General features: G+C 43.4%; 1 protein-coding gene across 1 annotated transcript in view; it reads right to left on the bottom strand.

Moving 5' to 3' along the window:
• Window positions 1-1,770, bottom strand: part of LOC115283378 (cuticle collagen 40-like) — a 3,246-nt gene extending 1,476 nt beyond the window's left edge. The window contains exons 1-2 of the mRNA XM_029929644.1: window positions 1,636-1,770; window positions 279-1,200 (exon numbers count right to left, since the gene is read on the bottom strand). Coding sequence (XP_029785504.1) covers window positions 343-1,200; window positions 1,636-1,770 — 993 coding nt within the window. The 3' untranslated portion in view covers window positions 279-342. The remainder of the gene's footprint in view (window positions 1-278; window positions 1,201-1,635) is intronic.
• Between the last annotated feature and the right edge of the window lie 12,580 nt (window positions 1,771-14,350).

Genomic DNA, 14,350 nt, shown 5'->3' with positions numbered 1-14,350 from the left:
GCCATTTTCCTTCACAGTCCAAAACACACTGACACGCTCCCGGGACACCGGCTCGGCCCGGAACCGAGCCTGGCGCCCCCACCCGCGCGACGCGCGCTCGCCCAGCCCCGAGCGGAGGAGGGGGAGCGGGGAAGCCCCCCGGCCCGGCCGGCGGCCAGCCGAGTTGGGGGTGGAGGGGACGACCGTGGGCTCGCACACCCCCCTCGCCCTCCTCCCCTCACTCAGATCCAGCTGTTGGCCCGGAAAAGCGCGTCGTCCCGGCGCGGCAGGCTACTCACCGCACGACACAGGCGTCTTCTCCTCAGAACCAGGACAGGCGGAGGAAGCAGGCAACTGCGAGAATCACTCAGTCCCGGGACAAGGCCGTCCCTGGGCGCACCCCAGGCCCAGCGGTGACGGGCGACAAAGTGTGTCGAAAGACTGCAGGCGTGAAGACGAGGGAGCTGCACAGGGGGCGTCGGAATTCGCCGCTCGCCGCGCCCGCCCTGCAGCAGCAGCGGTGGCCGCGGCCGCCTCCTCCTCCTCCTCTGCCGGCGGCGGCGGCCCTCTTCCCCCTTCTCCCCTCGGGCCGGGGCTCTCGCTCGCCTCAAACGGGCTCCGGGCGGTGCGTTTCTCCTGCGTCACCTCCTCCTGCTCCTCCTCCTGCAGTGGCGGCTTCACCTTTCCCTGGTCGCCGCCTCTGTCCCCGCTCGGGGCCTGGTCGCTTTGCTGCGGCTTGCTCCTTGCTCCCGGCGCCGACCGGAGCACCGGGGGCTGAGGCGGCCGCCTCCCGGGAGAGAGGCGGCAGCGGCGGGCTCCCGCGAGGCCTGTGGGCTGAGCAACGCGGGGAGGGGCTCCGCGCGGCAGAGGCCCGGACGGGCCGGGTTCTGTGAGGTTGCGGCTCCGGCGGCGGCGGAGACTAGCTTCCGCAGCCGCGGACGCCCGTCCTCGCCAATATGGCGGATCCGGCAAACCAAAAAAAAAAAAAGAAAGAAAAAAAGAAAGAAAAAAAAGAAAAAGAGAAAAAAAAACCGCTCGGCCAGTGGCGGCGGCTGTGGCGGCGGCGGCGGCAGCAGCACTGGTGGCGGCGGAGGCAGCAGCGCGGCGGCGCAGACTCCCACTAGCCCCAGCACCGCCCAAAGCAGTAAAGTTCCCCGCCCCCGTGAAGCTCCGCCCATCACAGGACCCGCCCCCTAGCCCTCCTCCTCCACCTCCTCTTACCTACCCCCCCCATCTCGCTCAGCTGCTCCTTCTGCTCCCTTCCCCTCCACCCTGGGCCGTCGAGCCAGGGAGAGTTTCGCGTGCCACGGGGGAAGCCGGGCCAGGCGAAAGACGCTTGGAACCCGGAGAGCTAAAGTGGGGGAGGGGAACACAATGCGGTAATGATGGTTCAGGCACAAACGTTGCTTCCGGCCGGCCCCTCTAGTGTCCCGCTATGACGAGGAACTGTGTTCCAAACCCCTCAAGTCGGGACCGTTGTGAGGGCATAGGTGACACGAGGACGAGGAAACGTGGGGGAAGGGAAGCCCGGAAGGATCTGGCGCGCCACGCCAGAGAAGGAGCTGGGAGATCAGGACTGGCAGACTGTGTGGTCAGGACAGGGTTAACTGCGTAAACTGCAGCTGTGTCCCTCAGAGTTCTCCCTCAGAGTTCGACTTGGGCCGCTTGTTTTTGTTCCATTGTGAACCGTGGCCCCGCCGTTGAGTGCCCGGATGATGACGTCACCAGCCTCCCTCCCCTTTCCGGGATTGTTGGGGGAAGGGTAGCGGAAAGACTAGCTCTTGAGACCATGCACTGGGCAGTCGCACCCCCGGTGCGTGGGGGTCCGGGGGGCGCAGCTGACCCGCGTCACTTGGCTCGTGACCCAGCCAGACCCACTGGGCGGGTTCCTTGGGGGTGGCATCGGTTCGAGGTCTCCAAGGCCGGGCCACCTGCTCCGCCCCGATAGTGGGAAGGTGTGGCTATCTCCTGCGGGATGGGGCGGGGGGAGAATTAAGGGGGAGGGCCTTCTCCCCACTCTATGAAGCAGGTGCTCTGAGAAACTCATTCACATGATCCTGCAGCATCAATACCTTAAAACACTTGGGCTTCCTTACAACCTTACTATGACCGACCACACTTTGGCCATAGGAGCCCTTAGAACAGCAAGTGTCACGGGAGGTATTGCGACTAAGCAGTATTAAATGTAGCAAGGTTAGTCTCTTTTGCCCAAACATCAGCACAATTCAGTGTTAGAACCCAGAAGGGTTCTGGGGCGCCTGGGTGGCTCAGTCGGCTAAAGTGTCCGGCTTCGGCTCAGGTCATGATCTCACGGTTCATGGGTTCAAGCCCCGCGTCGGGCTCTGTGCTGACGGCTCAGAGCCTGGAGCCTGCTTCAGATTCTGTATCTCCCTCTCTCTCTGACCCTCCCCTGCACGCACTGTCTCTGTCTCTCAAAAATAAAAAATATTAAAAAAAAAAAAAGAACTCAGAAGGGTTCTAAGAACCCATGACACCCACTATGTATGTCAGGGATGACCTTCTACAATGTTTATATTCCAAACTAAAGGTTACCAGGCTAACCTCAAATAAATGGAGTGCTTTCAACAATTCTATACAGTCTACCTTGGATGACCAAATGAAGAGAAAAGAAATGCGGTTCCTAATCTACCACAGGTTTCCTTATGACTTAAAATGTTTCTGGACATTAAATGCAAAATTGTACCACAGCAAGATTATTATGTTTTGTATGGAACAGAGTTAGATTTAGTTATGCTATAATTCTGTCAATTTGTAATAGAGTTGTTTAAATGGAATCCGAACTACTTCGGGATAATAGCACACTACTAGCGTCTTAAATTTTAAAATCCTTTCTCTATACGTTACTAGACTATGTTTTCACCACAGAAATAACCTAATAAGGTGTCCAAAAAATAATTCATAGCCCTAATAATTCATAGCACGTTTCCTTGCTTTTATAATTACATCCACGAATGGTTTCTTTTCTCCATTACCTTATGAGCCCCTAAAGAGCAAACATTACTGTGTACACTGTAGGTTTGCTACACACATGATTTTACTTAATCCTTAGAAGCCTCTGAGGTGGCCCAAACATATATTGCAATCACTAACTTTAGATAAAAAAACAGAAAGGACAAGCAATTTCCCCAGGTTTACCAGTCAGGACTGGAAAGTGCCGATCATGGGTCTTTGAACCCTATCAAAACTGCACCTTAAAAAAAAATGTCCACTTTCACCAATTCTATTCAACATTGTACTTGTGGTTCAAAACCACAGCAAGAAAAAGAACTAGAAGACACCCAAGTAAGAAAGGAACAATTAAACCACCTCTATCCTCTATTTACAGATGACATGATCTTATATATAGAAACTCCTGGGAAATCCACTTTAAAAAACTATTAGAGCTAATGAACGAGTTTAGCAAAGTTTCAGGATATAAGATCAATAATAAAAAGCCGATTGTATTTTTATGTACTAGCAATAATCTAAAAACAAAATCAAGGGGTACCTGGGTGGCTCAGTTAAGCATCCAATTTTGGCTCAGGTCATGTTCGTGGGTTCAAGCATTGCGTCGGGCTCTGTGCTGACAGCTCAGAGCCTGGAGCCTGCTTTGGATTGTGTCTCCCTCTCTCTCTCTTAAAAATAAGCATTAAAAAATTTTTAATAATAAAAATAAAATTAAGAAAAATTCCATTACATCACTGCATCAAAAAGAATAAAATGCTAAGGAATCACTTTAACAAACGAAGTGCAAGACTTGTACAATGAAAACTACAAAACATCATTAAAACAAATTAAAGATGACCAAAAAAATGGAAAAACAGCCCATGTTCAAGGGTTAGAAGACAATTTTGTTAAGATAGCAATACCCCCCAAATTGATCTTCAGAGCCAACACAATCCCTATCAAAATCCCAGCAGACATTTTCGCAATAAGCCAAGAAAAGATGCTCAACATCACTAGTCTAGAGGGAAATGCAAATCAAAACCACAATGAGATGCCACTTCAAACCCACAAGGATGGCTATAATAAAAAAAAAGTGGAAAATAAAAAATGTTGGCAAGGATGTGGAGAAATTGGAACACTTGTGCACTGCTGGGGGGGGATGTAAAATGGGGCAGCTGCTGCAGAAAACAGTTTGGCTGTTCCCCAAAACCTAAACATAAAATCACCATATGAAACAGCAATTCCACTCCTAAGCATGTACCCACAAGAACTGGAAGCAGGGGCTTAGATACTTTTTCATCCTGTTCATGGCAGCACTATTCACAATAGCCAAATTCTAGAAACAATCCAAATATCCATCAATAGATGAGTGGAAAAACGAGCTGTGGTATATACACACAATGGAATATTGTGGAATATTGTGTGGAATGGAATACACACAATGACATCCACTCAATTAATGGGATAGGCAATGAACAGTTTCAAGTTAAAAGAATACATTCAATGTAATAGTGCAAGCTCCTTAGTGTCCATATAGTCCAGGCCTTCCTTCTTATTTCCTTTGTTTTGTCTTTTTTAAATATATTTTTAAATTTTATTTTAGAGGGAGAGCATGAGCAGGGGAGAAGGGCAGAGGGAGGGAGGGAGGGAGGGAGAGAGAGAGAGAGAGAGAAATCTCAAGTAGGCTCCATGCTCAGTGAGGAGCCCGACCCAGGGCTCAATCCCATGACCCTCGGATCATGACCTGAACTGAAACCCAGAGTTTTAGTTCAACCAACTGACCTATCCAGGCGCCCCTGGTTTCTCTTTTCTTTTCTTTTTTAATGTTTTGGTTTTTATTTTTTCCTGAGAGAGAGAGAGAGAGAGAGAGAGAGAGAGAGAGAGAGAGAGAGAGAGAGAGACACCGTGAGCAGGGGAGGGTCAGAGAAAGAGGAAGACAGAATCTGAAGACAGGCGCCAGGCTCTGAGCTGGCTTTCAGCACGGAGCCCAGCATAGGGCTTAAACCCATGAACCACGAGATCACAGTATGACTGAAGTCAGATGCCCCAAAATAAATAAATATTTAAAAAATAAAAGTGGGACACCTGGGTAGCTCAGTTGGTTAAGCAACTGACTCTTGGTTTCAGCTCCAGGTCATGATTTCTCAGTTCATGAGTTTCAGCCCTACATCCCGCTCCATGAGGCTGGTGATTCTCTCTCCCTCTCTCCACCCCTCCCCTGCTTGCCATCATGCACGTTCTTTCTCTCTCAAAAAAAATTTTAAAAAGGTTGACTGCAAAGTCAACCTGACTTTCTCAACCATTTTTACAATTACAATCAAAATTGCACTGCAGTCACCCAGACAACCCATTTGGTAATTTAAACACCAACTCAAATTCTTACTACATTCTCTCTGTTGCAGTGTGGTGAAACTTCAGCTCCCTCTTGCTTTGTGCCTTAACAGAACCTCCCTATTTCCTCGTAGCCAGCCTGGAAATTTTGTAAAAAAGGCAAATTTTCAACCAACTTTTCCTTTTGAAGAGTTCCCTCAAAGTCCACTCCAATTTAGAAGAATCATTGCTTGTGCCATTATAAAGCAAACCTGTTAAGCTGCGAGGTTCTGATCACCAATTTCAATGTGAGGGGGGCGGTAGTTCCCCCACATCAACAATTAACCATTCTCTGACACCAGCTGGGTGTCCTGCAATTCAACTGAATTCTGACACTATCCACCCAGAGAGAGCATCGGATTCCACAGGGTCAGGGATCAGTCCCACCAAGAATGCCCTTCACTTCAGATCCCAATTGCAATTACAGGTTGTCACCTGTGCTTCTGACAAGCCAAAGATCTGAGGTTCCAAGGACCCCCAGCTTGAGTTACAGATTAAGGACTCAGTCATAAAAGACTGCCCACCTCACATTACTTCAGATGTCAAACACAAATTCAGGATGTCACCCTATGCTTCCGTCCAAATGGCTATAAATCAAAGGTTCCCATGACACCCTACTTGGGTTCCATTAATTTGCAAGAGCGATTCACAGAACTTAGAGAAACATTTTACTTACTAGATGACTGATTTAACATAAAAGGACATAACTCAAGAACAGCCAAATGGAAGAGATGCATAGGGACAGGACAGGTGAGTAAGAGGCACGGAGATTCCGTGCCCTATCCAAGTACGCCATTCTCCCATATCTCCATTCGTTCACCAGTCTGGAAACTCTGAACCCTCTCACTTTTAGGTTTTTGTGGAGGCTTTATTATATAAACAAGGTTGATGTACTTATTGATCATTGGTGATCTATTCAATCTCCAGTCTCTCTTTGCTCCCTGAAGATTGGAGCCCCCATCTTTAGGTGCTTTCCAGATGTCACCTCATTAATATGAACCCAGTTGTGGTGGAGAAAGGGGCTTGTTATGAACAAGACGCCCATTTCACCTTTATGGCTCTGAAGCCATAGAGCTTCAGGAACTGAGGACAAAAGGTCAAATATTAGAAAAAAAGATGTTCCCACTGCTCTTATTGCTCAGGAAATTCCAAGGATTTTGAGCCAGGAACCTTGGACAAAGACCAAAGATATGAGAAATATATTTTGGTCATCTGAATGACCAAATATATATTTCTTATAAATCACAACACCGCAAGCTCATAAATATCCTCATTTGCTACTACTTCATATAGTTCAACATAATTAATTTGGAATTTGTTAAATTAGAACATGGCATTCAGACAGAACCAGTCTAGAAGTCTATGCTTGCCCTATCATTCATTGGATTTTATAAAAGGCATTAATCAACTGGGGGGCGCCTGGATGGCTCAGTAGGTTGAGCATCTGACTCTCAGTTTTGGCTCAGGTCATGGTCTCATGGTTTCATGCGTTCGTGCTCTGTGCTGACAGTATGGAGCCTGCTTGGGATTTTCTCTCTCTCTCTCTCTGCCTCTCCCCTACTCACACTGTCTCAGTCTCTCACAAAATAAATAAATAAACTTAAAAAAAAATAGTAAACTCCTGGGAGCGCCTAGGTGGCTGAGTCAGTTGAGCATCCAACTCTTGGTCCCGGCTCAGGTCATAATCTCACAGTTTTTTGAGTTCTAATCCAGCATCAGGCTCTGTGCTGGTGGCACAAAGCCTGCTTGACATTCTCCCTCTCTGTCTCTCTCTCAAAAGCAAACAAACAAACAAACAAAAAACACTAAAGTCCTAAATCATTCTTAGCAATTAAGGTAGCTTAATTAAGTAGTGTAGGCTACTAAAATATGAGATTTCCTTCTTTCAGAGCGTCAAGGAAGATTTCATCTGTTAAGAATATGTAACATACAGTTGGCCTTTGAACAACATATTGGTTTAGAGACACCGAACCCCACCCATGCAGTAAAAAATCTACATGAAACTGGACTCCCCAACGACTTAAGTACTCATAGCCTACTGTTGACCAGAAGCCTTACTGATAACATAAAGTCAACTGACACATATGTATGTGCATCACATAGAGGATTCAGTCACATAAGAGAAAAGACAATGTTATTTTATTTCATTTTATTTTAATTATTTTTATGTCTTTATTCTGAGAGACATTGACATCGAGCTGGGGAGGGACAGAGAGAGAGGGAGACACAGAATCTGAACCAGGCTCCAGGCTCTGAGCTGTCAGCACAGAGCCCGACACGGGGCTCGAACCCATGGACTGTGAGATCATGACCTGAGCCGAAGCCGGACGCTCAACCGACTGGGCCACCCAGGCGCCCCAAGAAAATGTTATTTTAAACAAATCATAAAAAAGAAAACACATTTACAATACTGGGTGGTATTTATCAAAAATAATTCACATAAGTGGATCTGCACAGTTCAAACCCCTACTGTTCAACTGTCCATCGTACATATTCTAATGCATATAATTATATTCTACATATAAGATGTAGTAAAGTGTTATTTCTCTAAATACACTCTGTAATTCAAACTTCATGCAAATAGAAAGAGGCTTTCTTTCAACCAAATTGGTGAGGTTTCTGGTTTTTTGTTTTCATTTACATCTGTCTTCTAAGCCTTACATTTCTGACTGCTAGAAACCGTTCTTTCTTGGCTCTTACGTATGTGTTTTGCCTCTTTCTTTCAGATAAAATTTATTCTTTCTAGAAAACATGCAAATGACGGTTTGTTACCTATATAGCATCAATTCTTTCCCTTTTTATTTTTGGGCCCATTTCAGGACTTCTTGCTTCTTTCTAGGTTGATCTAGGTAATACAGAGGATATCAGTGTTCTGCTCTTGGGTTTGCAAACTCAAGTAGCCATTTGCAGGTGTTATTTGTTGTTGTGTTATACCCAGATTTTAATATCGCCCCCCAAAACCAGAGACTACCAGGGAGACCGAGTCACGCATGCAAAAGCAAAGGGCAGTTTTATTAAGAGCTTAGGCTGGCCGAGCCTAATCTCAGGCTTGCAGACTTTACCGGCGCAGTGGATGATTCATGCTGAGAGCCCCGAACACAGCGAGGTAGGGGCTTTTTTGGGAAGGGGGAGTTACAGGAAATGGTGACACAGTATATTGACAGCAGGTTTAACCATTCATTGATACTTTTGGTGGGAGCCAATCACAACATTTAGAGAATTAACCAATCAGAGTGGGCCCAGGACCCTCACGTACAGCGTGACTAGTCTTAAGCAATAGGTGATTATCTTATAGCCTCCATCTTTAGGCCCGCCCTTAGAAATGTTAAAGATGTTAGCTGGCCTTTCCTGATTGGGTGTTACAAGGGTGGTCCCTCCTTCCTTGGGCAACATGTGCCCTTCTATTATCTAATGATTCTGAGAAGTCGAATTCAGACCTGCATCCTTACAGTTGCTGCACTCAATGTGCTCAAGGACTGGAGAATAACTACATTGTTTGCAAATCAGCCAGTTTTTTCTGCTTTTCAAGCCCTTCAACAAGTAAGGGACAGTGTATCAAAATAGTGATTTATAATAGCTTCTTTTTTATGTTTATTTTTGGGGGGGGGTGAGGGACAGAGAGAAGGAGACACAGAATCCGAAGCAGAATCCAGGCTCAGAGCTGTCAGCACAGAGCCTGATGTGGGGCTCGAACTCACGACCCACGAGATAGGACCTAAGCCAAAGTCAGACGCTTAACCAACCGACTGAGCCACCCAGGAGCCCCTGTAATAGTGTTTAAATGTGTGCTAGGAATGCTGGTGTAACAGGTGGTATAACCAACCTGGTCCAAGCCTAACCTGGACACCAGATGCTTAAAAAAAATAAAACCTGTGTGTGTGTTGCAAATAAACATTATTTTATATGTAATATAAAATTACAAAATGGCAAATGGGAGAAACTCCTTACTTCTGTTATAACCCACTGAGATCGAACTCACTCAGGCAACAGCCAGAGAGTTTTTGAGAGCTTTATTACAGATTATTTTAGTTTGGCCGAACGGGCTCCCCCCGGGGTGATGAAAGTACCCAGGGAGCGCACCACCAGGTTGGAGCATGGGGTTTTTAAGGGTTTTGTGAGCACGTCATTTATCAGTCAGCCAATTACAGCACCTTATAGTAACCAGTATTTTTACACATAACATATTACTTTTGGCAGGAACCTATCGGTTTTAGAGTTCTTTGTCTCCGATGAGGTTTGAAATGATCAATCACAGCACAGAGGGTAGGAGCAAGCGGTTTTACAGAAGCAAGAACTTTCCCAATAAAAGGGGAGTGGTTACCTGATGCAGAGTCCTGCAAAACAAATTTAGCAGGCAAGCAAGCATGCGCAGAAGCAGATTGCAAAGACAATGTGCTAGTCTTGTTTGTTCAAGACTCAAGGTTACAAAGTTGTTACATTTCTTTTCGCCCTTCTGCTCGTTTCTTGTTATTGCTAGGGTTCACAAACAGTGGAAAATTTTCTGTTGCCTCATCTCCCACTGTCTATTGTCCTAGTTCCCTGGTTAGGGTGGTCTCCAACACTTCCATCACAAAAACCAATAACCACTATCATCATTTTTGTGTATTATCTTCCAGATTTTTCTTATGAATGAATACTCATCTTAAAAAATTATAGAAATAATGTAACCAAATTAAGAAAGTTTGGAAAATTGGAAAACAAAAACCCCTATAATGCTAAAACGTGATTGCTATAATCTTGGTGTATTTTCTGCTGATCTTTTGAAATTACATTTCCTTTACTTATTTTGAAGAGAGTAGTATGGGTACCTGTCCTTCTTCAAAACAAACATTTATTCCCTTCAGAGAACATTTAGCAAAGAACATTCATTCAGGGTATTTATTTTCTGTACCTTACATTTTGTCTCTTAAAATATCTTGCAAATCTTTCCATATCAAGACATCCAGAGCTGACCTTTTTGATTACACAGTATTCCATTGGGTGTATGCATGATAATTTAAATAGCCAGTCCTTGGGGCACCTGGGTGACTCAGTAGGTTAAGCATCCGACTTCAGCTCTGGTCATGATCTCACGATTCATGGGTTCCAGCCCCGCGTCAGGTTCTGTGCTGACACCTCAGAGCCTGGAGCCTCTTTGAGATTCTGTGTCTCCCTCTCTCTCTGCCCCTCCCCCATTCGTGCTCTGTCTCAAAAATAAACTATAAAAAAATTCTTTTCTTAAATTTAAATAGCCAGTCCATTCCTGATAGATGATACACATTTGTCATGTTTTTAATCATTTGCTGTTATAAGAAAATGCTGCTTCCAGTTTCTGGTCCAACATGTAAAAAGCTTGGAAATCATTATAGCATCCTTACCAGAAAAGTTGAGCAGATGGAAAATCAACAACTCTTCTTAGATCCATCAGCAATTTGAGGTCACAGAACTAACTGTTGACCCCCAAAATTGAGAGACAGGAACATACAGACAATTACTGTTTACTATGGCAGAAACAGAAGCCTAAAGCTTGAACCAGGACGAGGCTAAGAAAATTTAAACTGTAATGATGAATCACTGGAGACTCAGTGTGGACAAGCTAGAATTTAAGACACCAGGAGTATGTGAGTGTGTGTGTGTGTGTGTGTGTGTGTGTGTGTGTGTTGGGGAAGGTCCAGTCCGATTATGGGGTAGAAACTCCATAATTTTACCTCTAGGAGCTCCACCATGTTGTCAAGAGAAATACACCTCCTGCCTATCAGTAGAGAGAGAGTAAGCCTAAGCGGGTGAGGGGGGTTCACTCTAGCCTTTTACAAGGGGGAAAGGAAATATCAACTCCAGCCTCGGCCCCCTCTATCCTTTCTGCTTCACCTCAAATGGAGGGAAAGGAAAGAAATGAGAAGCACTTGTAATAGGCACAGTTCAGGGGCCCAGGCTCACTAAAGCCTGAGGCCTAATCATATGGCTAGAGAATGTACCCCCCTCATTACCACATCACTAAAGGTCCATTTCTACAGTTTCTTTTCCCCAGTATGTCATCTCCAATGTTCAACCAAAAATTACAAGGCATATCAAAAGACAAAAAAAAAAAAAAAAACAACCACAGTATGAGGAGACAGAGCAAGCATCAGAAGGAAACTCAGACATGGAAGAGATGTGAGAATTATGAAACCAGGAATTTTGAAAGCCTAGGATTAATATGCTAAGAGTTCTAGTGGGAAAAGTGAACAACATGTAAGAACAGATAAGTAACATAAGCACAGAGTTGGAAACTCTTAAGAATCAAAAGGAAATGCTAGAAACACACTGTAACATCAAAGAATGGTTTTGAGAGACGCCTGGGTGGCTCAGTCTGTCAAGGGTCCAACTCTTGATTTCGGCTCAGGTCATGATCTTGAGATCCTGAGACAGAGCCCTGCATCTGGCTTGGTGCCGACAGTGTGGAGCCTGCCTGGGATTCTCTCTCTTTCCCTCTTTCTCCCTGCCCCTCCCCCACTTTCTCTCTCTCTCTCTCAAAAATAAGTAAATAAACATTAAAAAAAAAAAAGAAAAAAGGGGCGCCTGGGTGGCTCAGTCAGTTAAGCGTCCAACTTTAGCTCAGGTGATGATCTTGTGGTTTGTGAATTCGAGCCCACTGTCGGGCTCTGTACTGACAGGTCAGAGCCTGGAGCCTTCTTTGGATTCTGTGTCTCCCTCTCTCTCTGCCCCTCCCCTGCTAATACTCTATCTATCAAAAATAAATAAACATTAAGAAAAAAGAAGGAAGCCTTTGATGGGTTCATTAATAGAACAGACATAGCCAAAGAATGAGTGAGACTGAATATATATTAACACAAACTTCCAAAACTGAAATGCAAAGAGAAAATTGCAAAATTCATAATGGGAATAACAGAAGGAAAAAAAAGAGAGAAAGGAACAGAAGGGATATTTAAAGTAATAATGGCTGAGAATTTTCTAATATTAATGACAAAACCATAGATCCAGGAAGCTCAGAGAATACCAAGCATGATAAATGCCAATAAATGTATACCTAGCCATATCCTCCTCAAACTATAGAAAATCAAAGACAAGATAAAATCTTAAAAGAAGCCAGAAGAAAAAGAAAAACACTTTACCTACAGAGGAGCAAAAAAAAAAAAAAAAAAACTACATTAGAGTTCTCTTCAGAAACCAAGCAAGCAAAGAGAGAGAAGAGTAAAGAGAAATACTTTAAGTGTTGAAAGAAAAAAAACACCAACGCAGAATTCTATATCCAGCCAATCATTCTTCTGAAGTGCAGAGGAAATAAACACTCTCAAACAAAAATTGAGGGGATTTGTTGTGAACAGACCTGTTAAAAGTGCTTCAGAAAAAAATAAAAATATAGAGATCAGGAAATTGGACCGACACAAAGTAAGGAAGAACACTAAACAAGAAATAAATGTAGGTAAAGTAAAATAATTTTTTATTCTTAATGGATCTAACAGTTCACAGTTTGTTCAAAATAATAATAGTGACAATGTTAGCAATAATAATAGCAATAACGACATTTAATAAGCTTACAGATAAGTGAATAAACAACAGCAATGTTATAAGAAACAGAAGGGAGGAATTAGGAATATTCTGTTATAAGGAACTTGCACTATCCATGAAATGATAGTGTTACTTGAAAATGGATATGGACTAATTTCACATGTATATTGCACACTCTTGGGCAATCATTTAAAAAAGGAGTATAATTGATATACTAAGAGATGAAAGAAAACACAATCAACAAAATGTCCTGTTAAAACCTGAGAATACAGCACCCCCATGGTCACGGCACCATTATTTGCAATAGCCAAGATATGGAAACAACCTAAGTGTCCATCAGTGAATGAATAAAGAAAATGTGATAGGTGTGCACACACACAGAAGATGGAATATTATCCAGCCATAAAAAGAATGAAATCTTGCCATCGTGCGACATTATTATGGATGGACCCTGAGGGCAAAAGTAAAATAAGACAGAAAAAGACAAAGACTGTATGATCTCATTTATATGTAGAATCTTAAAAGAAAAAAAAACAAAAACCCATAGATACAGAGACTAGATTCGTGGTTGTCAGAGGTAGGAGGATGGGAGGCAGGGCAAAATGGGCAAAGGGTGTCAAAAGGTATAAACTTCCAGTTATAAAATAAATAAGGGATAGGAACATAGTTTACAGCATGAAGATTATACTTAATATTATATTGGAAGGGCATCTGGGTGGCTCAGTCAGTTGAGCATCTGACTCTTGATTTCGGCTCAGGTCATGACATGAGCATTTTGGAATGGAGCCTTGCGTGGACTCTACTCTGAGTGTGGAACCTGCCTAAGATTCTCTCTCTCTTCCTCTGCTCTTCTCCCCCTCTCATGCTCTCTCTCTCTCTTTAAAATAAACTACTACTAATAATAATAGTAATATTGTATCAGATATTTAAAGAGAGTAAAGAGAGTTAAAGTAAATCTTAAAAGTTCTCATAAGAAAAAAATTAACTATGTATGGTGATGGATGTTGGCTAGATTTATTGTGGTGATCATTTCACAATATTTACACAGAGTAAATCATGTTACACACTTGAGACTAATATAATGTTATAGGTCAATTATACCTCATTTAAAAGAAAATGCAGAAAAAAGTAGAAAACAAAAAAACAAAAAACAAAGAATGAGGACAGTGAATGGAAAACAGGAACAAATATGACAAATATTAACCCAACTGGATCAGTAAGCATCAATGGTTTAAATATACCAAATGAAAGAAACTGTTAGAGTGGATTAAAAAAAAAAAAAACCCAAACTATTTGTTGCCGATAGGAAACCCACTTTAAATATAAAGACACAGATAAATTAAAAGTAAAGGGACAGAAAAAGATGTACTATGCTGACACTAATTGAAAGAAAGCTAGAGAAACTATAGTAATTTCAGACAAAAATATCTCTATGAATATTGTTCTACACAAACTTTTTTCTTATTTACAAGACAGATGATCTCTTTTTCTCTAAACTTTTGTTTTGGTTTGTTTTCTTCTTTTACTGAGGTGTAAAATACATATAGCCATGTGAGTAAAATGCATT

Source organism: Suricata suricatta, chromosome X (genome assembly GCF_006229205.1).
Source record: "Suricata suricatta isolate VVHF042 chromosome X, meerkat_22Aug2017_6uvM2_HiC, whole genome shotgun sequence".
Lineage (NCBI taxonomy): Eukaryota > Metazoa > Chordata > Mammalia > Carnivora > Herpestidae > Suricata > Suricata suricatta.
The sequence above is the reverse complement of the archived record's forward strand: the minus strand, read 5'-3'. Positions and strand labels throughout refer to the sequence as shown.